Source organism: Mchenga conophoros, linkage group LG2 (assembly GCF_057382185.1).
Source record: "Mchenga conophoros isolate Kocher_MC1m ecotype Shallow Benthic linkage group LG2, M_conophoros_male_GT1.1, whole genome shotgun sequence".
Classification (NCBI taxonomy): Eukaryota; Metazoa; Chordata; class Actinopteri; order Cichliformes; family Cichlidae; genus Mchenga; species Mchenga conophoros.
Window position 1 is genome coordinate 31,817,959 of NC_140527.1, and position 19,930 is coordinate 31,837,888.

At 39.2% G+C, this 19,930-nt stretch overlaps 1 protein-coding gene across 2 annotated transcripts in view; it reads right to left on the reverse strand.

Annotated features, from left to right (window-relative positions):
* trpc7b (transient receptor potential cation channel, subfamily C, member 7b) overlaps nt 1–19,930 on the reverse strand; it is a 63,678-nt gene that overhangs the window by 19,296 nt on the left and 24,452 nt on the right. For both annotated transcript variants that reach the window (XM_085295260.1, XM_085295251.1), the window contains exons 4-7: nt 15,396–15,560; nt 8,648–8,864; nt 7,107–7,340; nt 4,007–4,271 (exon numbers count right to left, since the gene is read on the reverse strand). In XM_085295260.1, coding sequence (XP_085151386.1) covers nt 4,007–4,271; nt 7,107–7,340; nt 8,648–8,864; nt 15,396–15,560 — 881 coding nt within the window. The remainder of the gene's footprint in view (nt 1–4,006; nt 4,272–7,106; nt 7,341–8,647; nt 8,865–15,395; nt 15,561–19,930) is intronic.

Below are 19,930 nucleotides of genomic sequence, written 5' to 3' on the forward strand. Positions count from 1 at the left end.
CTGCCTGCTCATCACGTTGCCTGAATCTCTGGCTCCATGCATGCAGCCAAGCAGAACCCACAGCCTTATGAGACCCTATGCTGAGGCTCAGCAGAGGGGTTACTGTATATGCACAGCATAGAAGTGTAAAGTGAGTCAGCATGGAGAGGCAGAGCCCGCACACTAGAAGTCTGGACACACACCTTTCATCATCAGGGATTCTAAGGTAAGGCATTTAAGGCAAATGCTCATTGGCCATAAAGTTGGTAATTACTCCCGGGTACACATACATCACGGCTGATAGGGACATATGAGGACAGGGTGTAAACAAATAACAGGGAATTCCTATCACTGCTTCTGGTATTTGATATCATCTGTTTTTATGTTTCGACCCCAGCTAGTTTTAGTCTTTCTTTTAGATATTTGACTGTTTTTATTTGGTTTTATCTATAGCTTATGCATTTTTATTATTTAGTTCCAGTGTACAGCACTTTGTGTCAGCTGTGGTTGTTTTAAAGTTCTCTATAAATAAAGATGAAATTGTATGGTATGTTGCTTTAAGCTGTGAATACTAATCACACTGTGTAACTTTGTTGAGAAGAATTTAATAGTTTTCTTTCCAGTGGTCAGCAGCTCTGGCCACTAAAAGATGTCAAAAAAAACAAAACAGGGAAAAAATGAAAAATGAGGATGAAAACAGTGTCAGTAAATGACTTCAAAATAAGGCAGAACTGTGCTCTTAGCGTAGCTTTTATTACATTACAATTTGGGTAAAAACATTTATCTGGCAGGCAGGAGGGTAGCCTATTGAGATTTACTCCCTGAACAGATTTTTTACCTGCTTTTGGCACTTAGCAGTGTTCATTCTGGATTTTGTAGACTGATACTTTTGAACCAAATGGACATGTAGACCTAAAAGCACGGTGGTGGACTGACAGGTGTACAAGCAGATTAGACGGCAGGCAGGCAGATGAATATCAAACAGTCTGACATGGTTGATTCTGCCAGGGACACTGAATTATAATCACTGCACAGCTGGCCAAAACGAAAACGGTAATAATACTCTGCTAAGGTTATCCTAACAATATGCAGTCTAATTTTTCATCTGTGGTTGTGTTGCGGTGATAAACTGCTGTACAAGCAACAGCAAATAAGATCACAGCACAAGCTGGCAAAAATCATGCTGCACTAAATCTACAAATTAGATTTGGGCTCGTTAGCAAAACTCAATAAATATCCCAGGCTCTCTTTAAACTAGGAGGGTGAATAAAGCAAGACAAAAAATGCAATGAAAGAATTTTCCTGTATTTTCAGTAAATAAGAGAACAGTATATACCAGAGTAATTACAAACCAACTTGTAACACATGATTTGCTTTACTGGATTGAGCAGATATATTGTAATGTGAGCTATTTAAATCTGTAGATGTCTTTCTCTCAGAAAATGAGTAATGATAGGTGACAGAGCGAGACCTCAGAGAGTGTTTTCTTTCTCAGATGAGTGATGATAAACAGAATGATTCTGTCAGCAATCTAAGACAGATAACTTTCCTCCAAATATCCGACAATGACAGTGAAACATCCGCTGCCACTTTGATCGCAGCTGATAGGAAAGGATGGGTGAGCAGAGACACGGAGAAGCTAAAATGAAGAAAAAAAGGCAGAATAACTAAGATTGAGACTGATTTGTTGAAGCATCCAGTTGCTTTATAAGCAGATTTATACTGCAAAACAAATGATTTGTATGAAAGTGAATTAACAGGGGTGGCTGATACTGAAAAAGTGAAGTGAAAACATATTTTAAAAATTGTATGGGTGGTTTATGGCACCAGATGGTTAGTACAAGTTGTTCAGCTAAATGGTGCATTTCCATATTTAAAATGAATGACCCTGATAATACCATGAATGCAGCACTTAAGGAAGTGAAGTGCATTCAAAAAGCAGAATTTCAACTGCATGATTTTTAATTATGGAACATCAGAGTTCATCCTGGTTAGTTTGTGTGTGCAGAATGAGGACTAATAGCAAGAGGGTGCAAGAGGATATGTACATACTGTACATATTTAAAAAAGGGTTCATTTCTAAATGATTACAACTCATTCAGATGGTGTAAGTACTATACTTCTCTTGGTCTTGTTCAGTAGACGCCACATATCACAATCATCGGGATGACTGCTGATTTGATACCTGTCCAGATGATGATGATCATCATCGACACCCTCCGTGTGAGGGTAATTGCTGAAAAAAGGCTGGCTGTTCAGAGAGTGCCCAGTCGAAGAATATTAATGTTGAAAAAAAAAAAAAAGCCTATAATCTGGAGAGCTTCATGGGGATGGATGAGGCTGGTGTCAGTGCAACAAGAGCCACCATACACAGACATCTTCAGGAGAGGGGCAACAACTGTTGCATTCATATCAAGCCAGTCCTGAATGAGAGCCTGAGCCAGAAATGTCTGTCGATTAAGGATGAAAACAACTGAATTGCTGGCGAAGTCCTCTATTCAGATGAAAGTCAATTTTGCATTTCATTCAGAAATCAAGGTCCTAAAGTCTGGTGATTAGAGAGGCACAGAATCCAATGTGTTTTAAGTTTAGAGTGAATTTTCCACAGTCTGTGATGATTTGCGATGCCTGTCATCTGCCGGTGCTAGTGGTGGTTGGTCCGCTGTGTTTTAAGTCCAAAGACAATGCAGCTACCAGGAGATTTTAGAGCATTTCATCCTTCAAGCTGTATGGAGATGCACGTTAACGTTTTCAGCGGGACTTAGGTTTGGCACACTGGGCAGGTGCTATTTCCACATGGTTTCCTGACCATATTATTACTATGCTTGTTTGGCTAACTATCTCACCTGACCGGCATCACATAGATAATCAGTTGGGCACTATTAAGAGGAAGATGAGAAACAGCTGAATTACAAATACAGAGAAGCTGAAAACCAGTATCAAAGCAGCCTGGACATCAGTAACAGTGCCACAAGCTGATCACCTCCATGCCATGCTGCATTAATGCAAGAACTCTTAGTAAAGAAGCCCTAACAGAGCATTGACTGTATACAGAAGTTGGATATTCTTGTACTGTAAATCCAGTTTTAATTAATCATAGTAAATATTCTAATAATCTGAGATACTGGATTTATGATTTACAGGAAGCTATAAGCCATAATCATCAAAATGAAAACAAAAAAGCTTAAAATATTTTACTTTGCATGAAGAATATAGTATAAAGAACAAGGATAAAGACAGAACACTGTCTACTTTCTGGTTATTAGAGCCCACTGCGTCTTGCCTGGCACAAATATGGAGCAGGCTCTCCTCGCTGCTTTTGTTGCTTTGATATGCTCAAATCTTAGTAGTAGGTCGAAATGCTTGGCCTCATAATTAACCAGTTGCCGTATCATTTTCCTTCCAGACAGTACTGGCCTTGAAATGATATCAATATTGATGCAATTCCCAGAGCTCAGATTGAATCTGACATTGATATCTCTTACTGTGATGTCAGCTTCATTTCATTTTTCTTTTGGTCACGGTAGCAGAGTGGTTTGCTCAGTAAACACAAAATGGTGATAGGGAAATGACTGGTGTCATATCCACAATTTTGTTAAAGCTATGAAATCAAATCACAGTTCACCAGTGTCTTGAGATTTTAGTAACAGTGTATCCAATTCACTTTCTCAATATTATATTTAACCAAATAGACCGATTGCCTGAGGGTAGATTAAAGTTCGATCTCTGCTTCTGATAAGACGCCACAGATTTAATGAACGATCTCAGTCAAAAGGGCATGTCTTATACTGTCCTTGGGGTGCTTTAACTTTAATACTTTAACAGATTTGTTTTTTCCCTTTTGCCGTCTTATGTAAAATGATCAGTGCGGGGTTGTGTTTTAAAATGCTGCACCATATTTCTGAAAAGTTTTGGAGAAGTGAAAGGGACAAAGTTTCAGAAATGGAGAGAGATGGTCAGACCACACATAGTCACACACATTCTCCCAGCATATACTACTCCACTCCGACAGCCAGGTATAACTCACGTGGTGAAGGCAGGGTTGTACTTTGCTCCGAGGTAATATGAGTACAGGTTGAACATGCCGATCATGAAGGCCACAAACACCATGATGAAAATGACCATAAACTTGAAGATGTCCTTGACTGTGCGCCCCAGTGAAATCTGCAGGGGTCCAAAGCTCTCATTGGCTGGCAGTATGTAGGCGATGCGAGAGAAGCTCAGAACGACGGCGATGGCGTACAGGCCTTCTGAGATGATCTGAGGATCTGATGGGCGCCACTTGTTTCTGGCTGAAGGGAGAATAAGCCACAGAATGGTTGCTTTGTAATATTATAATTTTATTAGCAAATCAGACATTAAAAGGGATCTTTGGCCATTTTTTTCACCTAATTAACTACACTAAATAAAATCTGATATGTTAAACAAACTCTGTAATTAGTGCTGAAATGATATTCATATTCGGTTCGAGCCCCGGCTTGGACAGTCTTGGTCGTTGTGTCCTTGGGCAAGACACTTCACCCGTTGCCTACTGGTGGTGGTCAGAGGGCCCGGTGGTGCCAGTGTCCGGCAGCCTCGCCTCTGTCAGTGTGCCCCAGGGTGGCTGTGGCTACAATGTAGCTTGCCATCACCAGTGTGTGAATGTGTGTGCGAATGGGTGGATGACTGGATATGTAAAGCGCTTTGGGGTCCTTAGGGACTGGTAAAGTGCTATATAAATACAGGCCATTTACCATATTTTAATTCAGAAGCCAGCTTGGAGGGATTCAAGATTTAAATATCTGCTAATAACTGTTTCAAACTGTTGCTGATGCTGAATATGTACTAGCACTTTATAAACCAAATATTAAACGTTACATAAGAAGGGGTTAAAGCGGTGTTACCTTAAACTCTACTGTGCACATGCAGTTTGTCACTCATCGTCCCATTGCTTGCTATTCAAAGTCTTTCTGGTTACAACGCACTGAGTAAACCTCTGGTTGTAGTGCGATCCAAATGTTTGTAAGATATGTTTCTATGAAGAATAATCTCAGCTTTAAGAAGCACGGATTTCGACGAAGGAGACGGTGCAGTAAGAAGATGGATTAAGTGAGGAATGGAAAAACGAAAGTCAGAGTAAAAGTTTGAAGAGAAGAGCGAGTGGAGCAAGAGGAGGGAAAGAAATTAGTCTGAGCTGTGTGGACGGCAAAGGGAAGGGATAAAGGGATAGTGTGTCCAAGGAGAAGTAAGGACAGCTAGAGAGAGGGAGATCAGGAAATAACTGAGATATCAAAGGAGACTGATGTGGCTAGGTGGCAATGTAAGATACAAGAGAGATGAGTCAAATAAAAGAAAAAGAGCTTCCATTTCACTATTTTATCAAAATCATAGTTTATTAGTATAACATTTTCACACCTTTACAGATATTGGGACATTTAGGGGAAGGTTTATGAGGATTATATGTGAGAGTGCAGTAATAGAACCTTTATCGATTTATTGATATGTCATGACAGAGTCAGGCCACCAGATGACAGCACTGATGAAGGTTCTATTAGTGGACCGCTAAGTGCACAGTGCAGTGGGCTGCAGCCTGTGGCAGGGTTTGCTATGGTGGAGGCATGTTTTTGTTCTGGTGTTTAACTGAATGCATGCTTATCATTCAGGGATTAAAGATAATGTTGATTTTTTTGTCATTCTTTTTTTACTCATTCTGGTCATCTGACTGCAGTAGCATGTGTGTAGCAGCAAATCAACCATTGCAGGGATTGTTTTATTACTGTGAAGATCTCCAGGTGACAACCCCAATTCTGAAGGAGTAGTGATGCTGCATAAAACGTAATTAAAAAGAGAACTAACCCAGATTTTATTCACAACGGAACAAACAAAACATATCAAATTTTAGAGAGAGAAAATGCAGTGTTTTAGAAAAAATATTAGCTCATTTTGAATTTGATGCCAACAAACATGGCTCAAAAAAGCTGAGACAGGATGATGTTTACCACCAGATGTTTACTTATTAAAAGAAGAGTGGATGCAACCACTCTTCTTTTAACAAGTAAACATCTGGTAACTGAAAAGACCAGTTTTCTGTTCCATGATGTGCCAAGTTTTTTCAGTTCCTGAAAGGTCTGTACTACAGAGGGTCGAGTTTAGCATCTGGATTCGTCTACTATGAAGTTGTAATAGCTTTAATATTCTCTCTCATAAATATGTAAAGCCTTCCCTGAAAAAAGATGTCATCTGGGTGGCAGCATATGTTGATTTAAAACCTGTATATACCTTTTAGGACTGATGGTGCCTTTCCAGATGTGCAGGTTGCCAGTACCACAACTAAAGCAACCTCATACCATCAGAGATGTTCATTTTAAGTTCACTTTGGTCCAGACATGATGGCACATTTATTCACATATTGTTTCTTCTTTGCATGACAGACCTTTAACCTGTATTGTAGTTGGCTATTGAGCTCACGCATGTCATGATTTCCATGGCAGAATCACACCTTGTTTGAATGCAGTGCTGCCTGAGGGGCTGAAGATCACAGGCATTCCAATATTGATTTTCAGCCTCATCTCTGATTTTTCCAGATTCTCTTACTCCTTTGATTAGATATTCGACATCTTCACAATTTTCCACAGGGGAGCATTATTCTGATATTGTTCTACAATTTGTAGATGCGTTTGTTTTTTTTTTTGCAAATTGGTGAACCTCTGCTCATCTTCTGAGAAACTCTGCCTTTCTAAGATGCTCTGTTTATACCCACTCATGTTGCTGACCTGTCGCCAGTTACCCTAATTAGATGCAAAATGCTCCTCAAGCTGTTTCTTTTTACAACCACTTCCCTTTTCAGCCTTTTTGTTACCCCCTGTCAAATCTTCTTTTGATTGGTGCCATCAAATTCAAAATGAGCCAATATATTTTGGAAAACGGTTGCGGATCTAAAGAAATACATTTTCAGCTTCAAGTATCATGTGCAGTCCGGGTTTCTGTAATTAATGGCGTTTTTGCACTCATCTAATTTGCTATTCCTTATCAGTGACTGATGTAGCCCAACACTGATTCAAGCACCTCTATATAATATTGATAACAATATCTATAATATAAATGTAGCTTATATTTAACTTACATGATTCTTTTTATTGACTACTCACCGTAAGTGAAATAAGCCACTTCATCAGGCAGTGAGGCGCTGCTGAGGTCGTCATCTGGTACATGCATGTCGACATATTGCTGGGCCTTGGATGCCTTCAGGAATGCCATGAAGCGTGCCGTGAAGGATGCCACGAAGATGGATAACATACCAAAGTCCAGAACATTCCAAAGGTGCATGACATACTCCCTGGGTCCGTCACTCCAGATCTCCTTGCACTCTGACCAAATCATGCCTGAACATAAAAGACACATATAGACAAAAATAACACAAAAATAAGGAGGCCATTGCCAGCACTTATATAGGGATGCATAAATGAAGCACGTACAAACAGATGTCGACAACAAAGCTTGTAATTGAAAATGAACCACTCAGACGTGTGGCACTTACAGATCAGGTGGATGCAAACACATACACACTCCATTCTCTATTTGGAGCCAAAACACAGTTAAAATTGCCTAGAGAGAAGGCGCCCTGATCAGTATCATCTCTCTAACAATTACTGGGCCTTCAAAGCATGCTACCGGAATTACAATTACCACATCTAACTAAGCCACCACTCAATGCACACACATACACTCACAGATTCATGTAGATAAACAGTCACATGTGCAGCGGCTGCTAAAAATTTACTGTAGATGGGGAAAAAAATGTTGCCATTACATATAAACAAATAAAAACAGAGGCACATGTGCACCAACATACACAGACCACACACATAATATTGTTAGAGTGTGTGCATGAGCGGAAGCAGATGGGAAGCAGCTGAGCTCTGACAGATACTGCTGTGGGCTATTTATCCACCAAGTTTGTCTTTGTCTGCCTGTCTGTCACCCTCTTCTATCTCCTTCGATTCCTCACGCCTGCCTTCCTGTATTCCACGCACACACCCTACTCTGCTTTCTTTTGTCGCCCTCAACTACTCCCAACTTTCCTTCCATTTTTCTTTCATTCCGTTCCTCCCTCTTATATTTCCTCTGCACAGCCTCCCAGGTCAACCTCCCAATTTCCCTCCAGGTTATCGTTAGGACTCAGCGGGGCTACTGTCTGCGCTGTACCAACCAGAAAATTTCTTTTTGATCTTCGGAGGATAAAAGAGCATGATTTGTTGTGTTGCTGTAACCTTGGCTTTCATTCACTTGCCTGGTAGGGCACTCTATTAAACTTGAATTACACCTCATATCAAAGGTGGGCAAAAAGTTTTCTGACTATTTCCAGACTGTTTACTGATTTATGGTGAAGGTGTATGTAGAAAAAAACTTGAAAAGAAACTTTGGATTAGCATAGAAAAATGTGCAAACCTAGGACAAAGTATATTCATGGTTAATAACATAATAAAGTGCACGCATTGCAAAAAAAGAACACGCTCAGCTGTGCCTTGCTTACTTGGCACATCAAGGTTATTTTTTATCACGTTGGACAATCTGCTTTGACAGGGACAATCTATTCTAATCTAATCAACTGATGTGCATTTTAATTGGCTGTAACTGTGCACAGCCACACTGTGTGTGTGTGTATGATTTGATTGAAAGGGTGACTTACCCAATACCCACTTCATTATCAACATCTCTGTCCAGGAAAACTGGGTGGTTTTGACCCTGAACACCTGTCGAGGATGGTCTGTGATGGTCTCGTTGGGAAGGTTCTTTACTCCTTCAAAGCGGTCGGAAGCATTGACAACCAGGAGACCCAGGAAGATGGTGAAGGAGACAGCGTGAGCCACAAACTTCATGAAGGGGCTTCGCAGGATCTGACCAAGCTGGAAGTGAAAAAATTTAGGAACTTCCAATGTGTTTACTATTCCAATGCGTCAAATATTAAGAATCAATTATGGTAATATAGATATAGATTAACAATATCAATTTAAATTTGCATTTACTGATCAGAAAACAAATTGTAAAAAACAAAAACAGCGGGGTATTGACACATTAAGCAAAATTTCACTGTCTATCTGTGATTACAATAGCCAACAAATTCTGTTTTACAGTAAAGAAACATGTTTGAGTGCTTTTTGGACGGACAATATTGCAGCCAAGCTCAACATCTGCTTTTATTTACTGAGATGAATCATGCTTTCTGCAGAGTTCCTGAGACTTTGGTCCTCAGAGAGAGCAAAAAATGCTGCAAAGCACCACTACACCACCATTTTAGCAGACAAACAGCAGCTGTTGTAATTCATGAATGTGCGTAACCACCGATCACTCTCACACACACATTATGCCAGAGTAACTAGATGCCAAACCATTAGCAGAGCCTGTGGAAATGCACTGCATCAAGAAAAAGTAATGCAAGACGGTACAGCACAAATAGCATTTAACAAGCCACCACACAGAAGGGCATTTTTGTAATTGCACATAAGTGTGCCAAGTCACACAAATGCACTTACACACTTAGACACACGCACACTTCTAACCCCATACGGGCATTTGAGATCCCAACATTTGCTACTCTCTGAACCTGCTGTGTTCAATATTAACTACCCACAGGATATCTCTACTCTCTGCATGAACAATAATACATCAGATTCAGTAGCTCTTCCCATGCCACACACACACACTGCTAAATCATGGGGGAAGAGGTTGTCTGGTAATTTTTAACCTTGCAAAACCTCCTTTAAACCTCCTCATGACACCTTCATCCCTCCCAGCATCTGTGCCGATCCATTTCACTCCTCAGGTTAAATAAGATGGTCATCTCAGATCAGACCTTCTGCTGTGTGGCGACTGCAGACTCCATGGGTTTCTTTAGTGTGATGGTGATAAGAGCTTATCTCCTCCAACAAAATGGCAGCTGCTAGCAGGAGGTATGTGCATATTAAATAAGTAAAAGCCTGGTGTGAAAATCATCTAAAGCCAGGATGGATCTTCTTTTTCTCTTATTATAAGGTATTTTTACCTGGGAGAATACATAATGTTTCTTAAGTGTGATCAAAATGTTCTAAAATTTAGCCCATAAAAACCTTATCCAATTTAAGTTTGGCTAATTTCCTGTTCAAGATAATCATTTCGGGCATACCCAGACAGCTTCCAGTGCTGCAGAAGCTCCCAAGATGTCAATAAAGATCACTTGGGATTTCATCTCAAACCTGCACAGACAGCAAACTAGAACTTCTTTTTAAAACTGATGTGTATTACCCATGAAGGTCCACTGCTGGTGTTGATAGCTGGACCTCTTACCACGACCAAGCAGCTGAGAGCAGTTTTTAGCTGAAGGTTCAGTGCTTTAGATGAGGAAAGAGATCTGAAGGATGCTTTTCTCCCCCAAACATTCACAGGGTTCTGCACCGTGAACTGATCCCTCAGGGAGATGCTGTCAATGTGGAGCTTTACTGTAACGTCTACTAAAAACACACTGAAAATGCGAATACGATTTTTGGCCACAGCCACATAATCTTTACTCACTGTCAACAGTTCTTTAAGTCCTGTTCTGGATTCTTTTTTGACCTCCTGGATGCGTCACAGATGAAGTCTCTATTTGTGGAGATGGTGATTCACTGGAGTCTCAAAGCTTTAAAAAGTGGCTTTGTAACCCTTTCCAGACTGCTAGATGTCAATGACTTTGCTTCTCATCAGTTTTTGAGTTTTTTTAGATCGTGGCATGATGTGTTGCTTTTTGAGATCTTTGGTCCGGTTTTACTTTGTCAGACAGAGGTCGCAGTAGCTCAGGAGGTAGAGCAGAAGATGATCAGAGGATTGGCTGCACCAGTCTGTGTGTTAAAGTATCCATAGGCAAAATACAGTTGCTCTCTGATGCACTCACTGGAGTGTGAATGTTAGATAGAAAGCACTTAAGTAATCAGTAATCAGGCACAGACTGGTGAAATTGAACTCAGCTTTCAAAAAAATATGGTTAATCACAGTTAATTCATAATTTAAAAAGGACAGATTTTTTTTTGCCTAATAAATGAAATGATTATTTACAAACTACATTTTTTATTTATTTGGGGTCTCTTTATCCAACATCAAAATTATTTGATGATTTGAAACATTTATATATCAGTAATATACAGAAACAAAGACACCAGGAAGGGGGCAAACACCTTCTGTAAAACACCTAACCCTTTTTCACAGCACCATGGCATCCACTTAGAGGTGTAAGAGAAAACGATCTTGAAGCAAAAATGGCAATGCTTTTGTGTTTTTTTTCTGGACATTTCCTGGAACTTTTTGAAATTTTTGTAAAGAAAGACTATGAATAATTTATAAATTTACACCCATCTAATCAATTCAGGGTCACTAGATAGACTAGAGCCTATCCCAGCAACCAAAGGAAAAGAGGGAAGGTTACACCCTGGACAGGTCATCAGCCTGTCGCAGAGCTAACAGAGAGACAGACAACCATTCACACTCACATTCACACCTATGGGCACTTCAGAATCTCTAATTAACCTAACCTTACTAACTGCATGTCTTTGGACTGTGGGAGGAAGCTGGAGTGCCCAGAGTGAACCCACAGCCACATGAAAAGATCTTATTTTTTCCTAAAATATATTAAATACACTGCATACTTTGGGTTAACTATATAATCATATAGAGGACCTTTACTAATGTGTACATTTTCACGTCTATACTCTGTTTCTCTTTGCAGCTATCTCTTTAATTCAAACTAAAGAGATATTTCCAGCAATGCAAACTACACTGCATTCTGGTTAGTGAGCCTTAATATATACAATATTAATCAAATAGCTTCCTCATTTTATATTGGACTGAAGTAAATATTTGAAAGAATTTGCTCAGTGCTTGGAGGTAAAATAAATGAAGTCTGCTATGTTGCTTGCTTTACCCTGACCTACATTAGCTGTAAAAAAAAAAAAAGAAACCAGTCCTTTGTATACTGATAAGGATTTTTTTTGGTACTGGCGTCGAATTTGAATCTCCCATGAGACAAAAGGAGGCCAAGAAAAGCTAGGACGGAAACAAAAAATCTCAAAGTGTGTCCAAAATTTTAAAACCGCAGGCAGCCGTGTCAGAGATAGCATGCAAAAATATATTTCAACCAATTAAGTAGATGATGGACTGCAGAAAAGTAATTAATGAAAAAATAATTACTTAATATCGGCGCAACATGTAGCATTTGGAAATGTCAGCGTATCATTGCCAAATTGATTGTCATCGTTGGTATAATTATCATTAATAAAGAGCCTCGTCATGCCTGAAATACTCTGTGAAAATAAGGACGAGGTTTACCATAGTTTCAGAATCATAAGCTTTCCTTACACGTACTCTTACCTTTTCACTATAAATCTGCAAAGTTAGTGATACAAATGAATCCTTGACTAACATGTGAAACTTGGTTCATCAAGTCTCCAAGGCAATTTTCCTCTTCATCACTTGTTCTCTTTTTCTGACTTTTTATCTATTTTCAGTTACTCGCGGAAGGCTGAAAAATTTCACGTCACTCACCATATTTTAACCTCTTCAATCAATAAGAATCTCTGATCGCACATCTGCTTTTCATCACTTCTGAAGCATATCGCTGCTATTTTTCACCCAAAGAGGATTTTCAAAGCAATTACAGTATCCATGTTTTTTCTGCCTGCTCTCAATGACTTACTACTTCTGTTACAGGAACAAAAACACTGTCTTTATCGCCCCAGGCTGATATGAAATGTAATATGATGTGGGATTTTAATAATTGTGTGTTGTAGTGTTGTAAAATGGGGCATATTATGGGCTGTAAAAAACAAGCAATTGATAAGATGAGATGAGAAGAACTAGATGATTAGCTGCAGGTGCAGGAGGCTACACTAAACACAATCAACCAGAACACATCAAAGCTTTCTCTCTGCGTTTGTCTGTCGAACTGTATTTTTGTTCTGATTTACACTGTCTTTATCTATTTCATTATCAAATCCATTCTACTTTTTGTTTCTGATGAGCTGCGGTCACATGGTCACAAAGCATGCATAAACATCTGTTTTGTCTCTTGGCTATTTTTTTTGATTAGGCTGCTTTTATTATTCTACCCTCTGTAGTTTTGCTTTATCAACATCACACATGTCCCTGGTCTGTTAAAACAACATGCACATTAAAAAAATTAAATAAACGTGACACAGCAACAGACACAGTAACAGCACAACTATAAGCTGTACGTCCCATATTTGCTTCTCTGCCCTGCTTCTTTTTCTCAGCTGTCTCTCACATGACACGAAACGTCAGGCAGTCACATGCAGTGTCATGATTTGATTGATTCATAATTAGATGTAATCATACATCCACACATATGCACACATGTGAATACGCACACAGAAACACACACATTAACATAACACAAGTGTTTTTTGCGACAAGTGCTTCATGATTGGTGGATAACCTGTCACGGCGAGTGAGATGAGCCGTGTGGAAATAATAAAGGAGGATCCAATTGCAGGAAGTAGCGAAGGTGTGAAGGTGGTTTATTGAACACGAAATATAAATAGACAAACGGCAACCGGAGAATGAACTAAACTCTACTGGGAACAACTAACTACTGAACATGAACCAGAACACGAACTACAAGAGAATAAGAAAACAATCCATAATGCAAAAAACACACCTAACATGACAACTCAAAATACTGGGTCAAACTGACCCAGAACCGTGACATAACCTCTAAGTTTTATGGTTCTCCAGCTTCTCATGCACGGCTAACATCCGGTGCTCTCGCTCTCTAGTCTACAAAATGACTAATTCATCAGTCACGCCTACCATGAACTGCTCAAAGGTCCTCAAATCTGAGTGTAGACACACACACACACACACGCACGCACACACGCACGCACGCACGCACGCACGCACACACACACACACACACACACACCACTTGGTGATGATGAGGTGCAGGATTATTCAGGTTGATGAGAAGATTTGCATAACCGCTTGCTCAGCTCCTGTGTCTGAGTGTGGCCGATGTCATATTGTGTCACTTTAGAAAATACAATCTGCTTGATGAGAATGAAGAAAATGTCAGAAAATGTCCCACATGCCCTATAATCAAACAGTTACTATATTGTGTTCTGAAACTGTAAATCTGTAAGTTTTGACATTTCATTTGGCCATATCTTTAGAGTCTAGTGCATATATATTCCTGTAAATACCCTAACAAGGTTATAAGGTTTGTGTCATTTATAGTAGAACCATATTTAGTATTTTAGGGAAAAAGTGGATTATTGTCTGTAGCAACAATGTCTGTAAAAAGGGTACAACTGCAGAGATGAGGTGGAATCAAGATGACTACAGCTTAAGAAATTGGAAAAACCTATATTAAGTGCTTATTGTTTATTTGTGATAATTCTGTATAACCTAGGATTGTATTTTTATATTCAGGATAATTGTATAGAATACAGGTTGTTAGTTAATAATTAGGGAATATAAAAAAATCTGTCTGTAATGTTATACACAATTTAAGAAAACCTTTTTTATACTGCATGAGCTTATAACATGCTTGGGGTCCTAGCTTCATGGGTAGTAACAATTGCATCTCTAAGATCAGTGGTGATGTCTTTACCCCTTGGCACTGTGTAAACACAACAATGCTCAAGATGAAACAAACTTCCAAAATTTCCTTGATTTTAAGACTTGCTGGGCACCGGACGATTTTAAAAGTTCTGATACCTAAAAACATTTAGAATTAAAAGAGGTACGTTCTTTTTCACATGACTCTATCAGGGGCTGGGTCTGTGACCCAGCGTTTTGAGTTTATTTATGTTTTTTTGTGTTAAGTTGATGATAGTAAGTTCTTGTGTTATTGTTCGCTAAGATTTAGTTGAGGTTTATTCTAGTTTTTGTTTCAGCTATGTCTCTTTGGTTATGTGTCTTGTTTCCTGTCTAGTCTGTCACGTGTTTTGTGTCACACTTCAAGTTCTGCTCAGTCTGAGAGTAGATGATGATGATGAAGCTAAGATTAGAATAATAAAAGCTGAGCCTAAATGTTGAGCTGAGAAGCGAGTCTGAGATGTCCTGAAATGAACTAATCCTAAGTTAATATTAAGGCCTTTGCTGTCGTTCCAACCTCAGGGCAAACTTTAGATTCTCCCCAACTTGTGGTAAGGTCATATGAGCAACAAAGAACAACATTGGGAATTGTGTTTCCTGATGGGTAATGAGCCTATAAGCTGCATGATGAGACTTCAAGTGCAATTTGAAATACTATAGTTGGCTGCAAATAATAGGTGGAACAAGAATAGAAAATAATATTTTACTGAGAAGCAATAGTGCATAGATACAGCAATAATAAGTTCCCTAAACTATATGTGTGTGTATTTTAACTGTAGTTTGCAATTGTGTTTGCGCATGTAGCTATCTGTCCATACCTTGCTACATGGCATTATCCAGTAGGCAATAGCCAGGAATGGGAGGCCTACAGTTACTCCCAGGACTGTCCAGCACTTCACACCAATGGACTGCTGCCTCAGGCCAGGCAGATTCTCATACCAGATAGTCAGCAGTTGCTGCTGGCAGTTCGGATGAGCAACGAACTGAAACAGAAGAAAATAAACAAGAAACTTAAATCAGTGGAGAACGAAGGAAGATGAGACAGTTTGGGTACAGGGCAAGGATGGTTAAAGGATGAGAAAGACAAACAGGAAAGGGCGAGTGGTGCTAAAAGCAAACAGCTAGTGATGCCAGGATTTTCAAGGAACAACTCACACTAGCTTCATATGACAAAAAGCTGCTTACATAGTCAGGCCGAATAGAAGTATAGAAGTTTTACATTAAGGCAGGTCGTCTTTAATTTAAACCAGAAACAAACCTTGAATATTTTTCTCCAACTTTAGACATGAATCTACTGGGATGGACCCCTTGTAATCTCAGTAGCTCTAGTTATCTAGTTATAAGTCCCACTCATGAAAATCCTCTCATCCAAAATGTGCATCTGCAATAACAAAGGTATACAGCTGAAGGACATAGTTTCAGCCAAGGCCTGACTCACCACGCCTGGGACAGGCTGTATGATGTTGAAAGTCGTTAAACATTCAATGACTGCAGGATACATCAATGATGTGATGTATGTAGTTTATAAAATGTGGGTTTTGTTTTGTTTGTTTTATTAGCACACAAAGAAGATGACTATAACTAAAAACGATATTTCAAATATTAAAAATATGCTACCCAGGCACACACAAGTGGCCAACACTGATCCTTTGGTTAAAGTGGAAAACCCAAATTTAGATGCATTGGGAAAAAGGGATGTCTAAGAATGAACAAAGTGTTCGTAAATATCTAAAAAAGCAGCCGGTTAAAGTCCCAGGAAAGCAGCAGCAAAGCATTCCTGTGTGAATGTCTTTCAAGCTTTTAATAAATTTCCTCTGCCAGTGTGGGTTCTTGGTATGTTACATCTTTAATGGATGGAATAAAAAAAATGGTTTCAAGCAATGGGTCTTGAAAATAAAGAAAGTAGGAACATTGTAAGACATGAAATGTTTTTTTGCCTCAATATCATGAATTGATGGCAATTATGTGTCTTTCAAAGATTTTTTAATCCTTATTATCTTAGTGAAAGAAAGGATATAATGATAAATAGAAAGTTGAGTGAGAGTCAAAAGAAGTCGCTGTAGCCCACGTGTTTTGTGCGCTTAACGTTCAGTCACTAAGTCAAAAATCTTTATGTATAGATTTTTACAACATGTAAGCTAATATAAACCCCAAAAACCCAAACTGAAAACGTCATTTGAACCAGCACTTTTGACACATGCATTTGTATACACCATTTACAATCTACCACAGCTGGGCTAATTGCTGTGTAACACATATATCTGACATTTAAAACCATAAAACAAGGCAATTAAAGTCCAAAGTCCAAATATTACCTTTGACACAAGATTTACTCTAGTCTCTGAAAGACCACCTGTAGAAAGTGTATCTCAGTACACTGGACACAAATCACTTACAGGGTTTGTGTTATATTACAGAATGGACATCAGCGAGATCAGGCCCAACATTTCGATTATTCGTATACTTTGTCTTTAAAGTGACAAATGCTGAAAATCCAGTGGTAGTAAAAGGTAATAGAGACATTAATGCCTTGACGACAGATCAGTATGTTTTAAGTTACAAATATCAATTTCAAAGCAGAACCACAAAAACAATTCCACCTGGCTGTCCTGCTGCATACAATGGAAACTTGCCCATTACGGTGGGCAAATTGATTCTGTATGAAGCTGGATTGCACACTGAGCACAGAGAAGTCCTCCTGGAGTTGGCCCCTCAGGGTTTGCAGGTTTCTCAGATGACATCTGTCAGGGAATTCAGGATTTAACCCTCCTCTTTACTGAGAAATTCACACCTATTTTCAAAGAACTCAGAGCTGCTCTGAAGTCTCCCACTGTCTCTTCCATAGTGTGGCTTCCGTCTTACTGTCGACATAAAATACAGTCACTGCTTTTCCTTGGAAGAACAGTTTGAGTTCCTTACATAGTTGAAAATGTCACCAAATATGTCAACTTAAAAAGCAACTTAAAGCCAGAGTATTGATCTAACAGTCCACAATAAATGTCCTGACTTCTTCGCCTGGTTTAAAACATCAATAGAGCACCTTAAAATATGAAAACCGTCAGATTTCAGTATGCAGTGTGAAGGGTGGTCATTGTCTATCTCACGTGGATATGTTAAACAGCCATGACTACTGTGGATGACAAAAACGTATTCTTCTCAAGCTTCATCTAAAATTCTCCTTGACATCTTTGTGGTCAGTGTCTCTCTGTGGACACAGGTGTGGAAAGCAGAGCCATGTTTTTGACCTTTTCACAACTCCAGTGAATTATCCAATCCCAAATTATCCAAAAGAAATTGTGTTATTAAGAATAGCTTGAAGGTCCAAGATTCAAGTTTATTATGATGCGCTTTCAAATAGTTCAGTGCTTATTTAATGTCCACACAGAATCTGATGGAACTGTATCAGCAAAATTGCTCTAGTCAAGCAATACACATTTCATTCTCCCACCATTCCAGCTTTTGTGCTTTCATGGTTTTTAAGCCTTTCATTTGTTATTAAAGTTCTAGAATTGATCTAAATGCAGGTCAAAATGGATGCAGACAAAGTTTAATTTAACAAGAAGGTATATCACAGGATATAACATGAACTGACAGGTAAATTTAAAAAATGCAAAACAAGACAGCAAAGAAATAGCAACAGGTGGTGGTTAGCACATTGAATTAACAAAGATAGATGGAATGTCGGGACTATACTTGCACAGGGGGAGATGGAAATATTTAAGCCTGGATAGCCAATGAGAAGGTGGGAAAGACAAAGAAGTAAAGAAAGCATAGTAAAGAGACAGGTTACCAAATTAAAGAGGACACAATAAATATCAAATGTCTCAAATCCAAAAAGTGTTTTAGAGAAGGCTAAATGCTGGTGGTATTGGGGAGAACTTTCTTCAAGTTTCCCATTATGTTAAGCAAAAACGTCTGGGTTATAACCCACAGGGAAACATAAACAACAGCAAACAGGAAAATCCCCTCAGCAGGTGCAGTGGTCTGCACTTCCTTTATGGGGAATTACAGTTTTTAATTATGAAAAGTATGCATACTATACATGATACTTCAATACAACTAAATTAACAAATGCCAAGAGGGTAAAATTGACATGATTAAATATTACATATTTGCGAAAGGGCATCTGGTGCTAATTTACTTTTCCAAGTATCTCAAGTAGCTTAGTGTCCATTCTGAATATCTATTTCTAGTACTTGAGTATTGTGTATTCATAAAAATCTGAATATATTACTACCTAAACGAAGTCAAGTGGCAACCTTTAATACATTTGTGTTTATGGTTTCCACTTGAATTCATTTAAAAAGAAAAATGGCAACAAGCAGGATGGAAAATCAATTTAATATACAAAGTGCAAAATAAATAAGGCAATAAGAAGTGGTGCATTTTCACATTAATTACAGAGTTTATTCTAAGTAAGGCAGTGATAAATGAAAGCCAGCAAAGGTCTTACAACGCAGGAGAAGATGGATGTTTTTCTTCCAGCTGGAGGAAGGATGTGGACAACCAAGCAATCAATGTTCAGTCAGCAGTCAGCTAGTGGAACAATCAAACGTTGTGTTTGTGTGTTTTGTATTCACGTCTAAGATTTCAGCAACACCTCACTTCTGGTCATGCGTGCTCTCCCTCGATTTCTGTTCACTTTATTGGGCTCACCCAGTCAATCAATGCCTATCCATCACTTCACCAGTGACCCTTGATCATCACGTTTGAGGAACATTTATCTGAGCTGACAATTGACATTTTCTGCTTCCTCCACCGATTGAAACAAACACATACAATTTGCATATGGCTGAAAAGCCTCAAACAGTAATACATACACCACCACCCATTCAGTTACTATAACTTACCACTGATCAGTCCATCAAACCAATAACCCCTGACATGAAAGCCTCCTGTGTCCATCTACATGCTCTACATGCAGTCACGCTCCACCTGGTTTCCATGGCAATCACACCCTCCCTCTCCTCTTGCCTGGTGTAATTAGCTGCCTGGTATTGGTCATGCTCTCTTGTACAGGATACAAAAAAGCAACCTGTTTAATGCCCAAAACACACGTGTGTGCGCGCGCACACACACACACACACACACACACACACACACACACACACACACACATATACACATGTATACAAATACACCTGTGCGCATGCACAACTACACCAGGGAATTGCCTGATTAAAGAAAACATGAGGCACATTAGGATCAGACAGGAACACGTGTGAGTGAGAGAGAATGGCAGGGCCAAATGGGGAAAAGGGATTTGGTTTGACATTTTCCTGAGCACCTCTGCACAGCAGGGATTAACTTTTACACACCGGCCAGTGAGTTGTTTACAAAAGGGTCCTGTGAG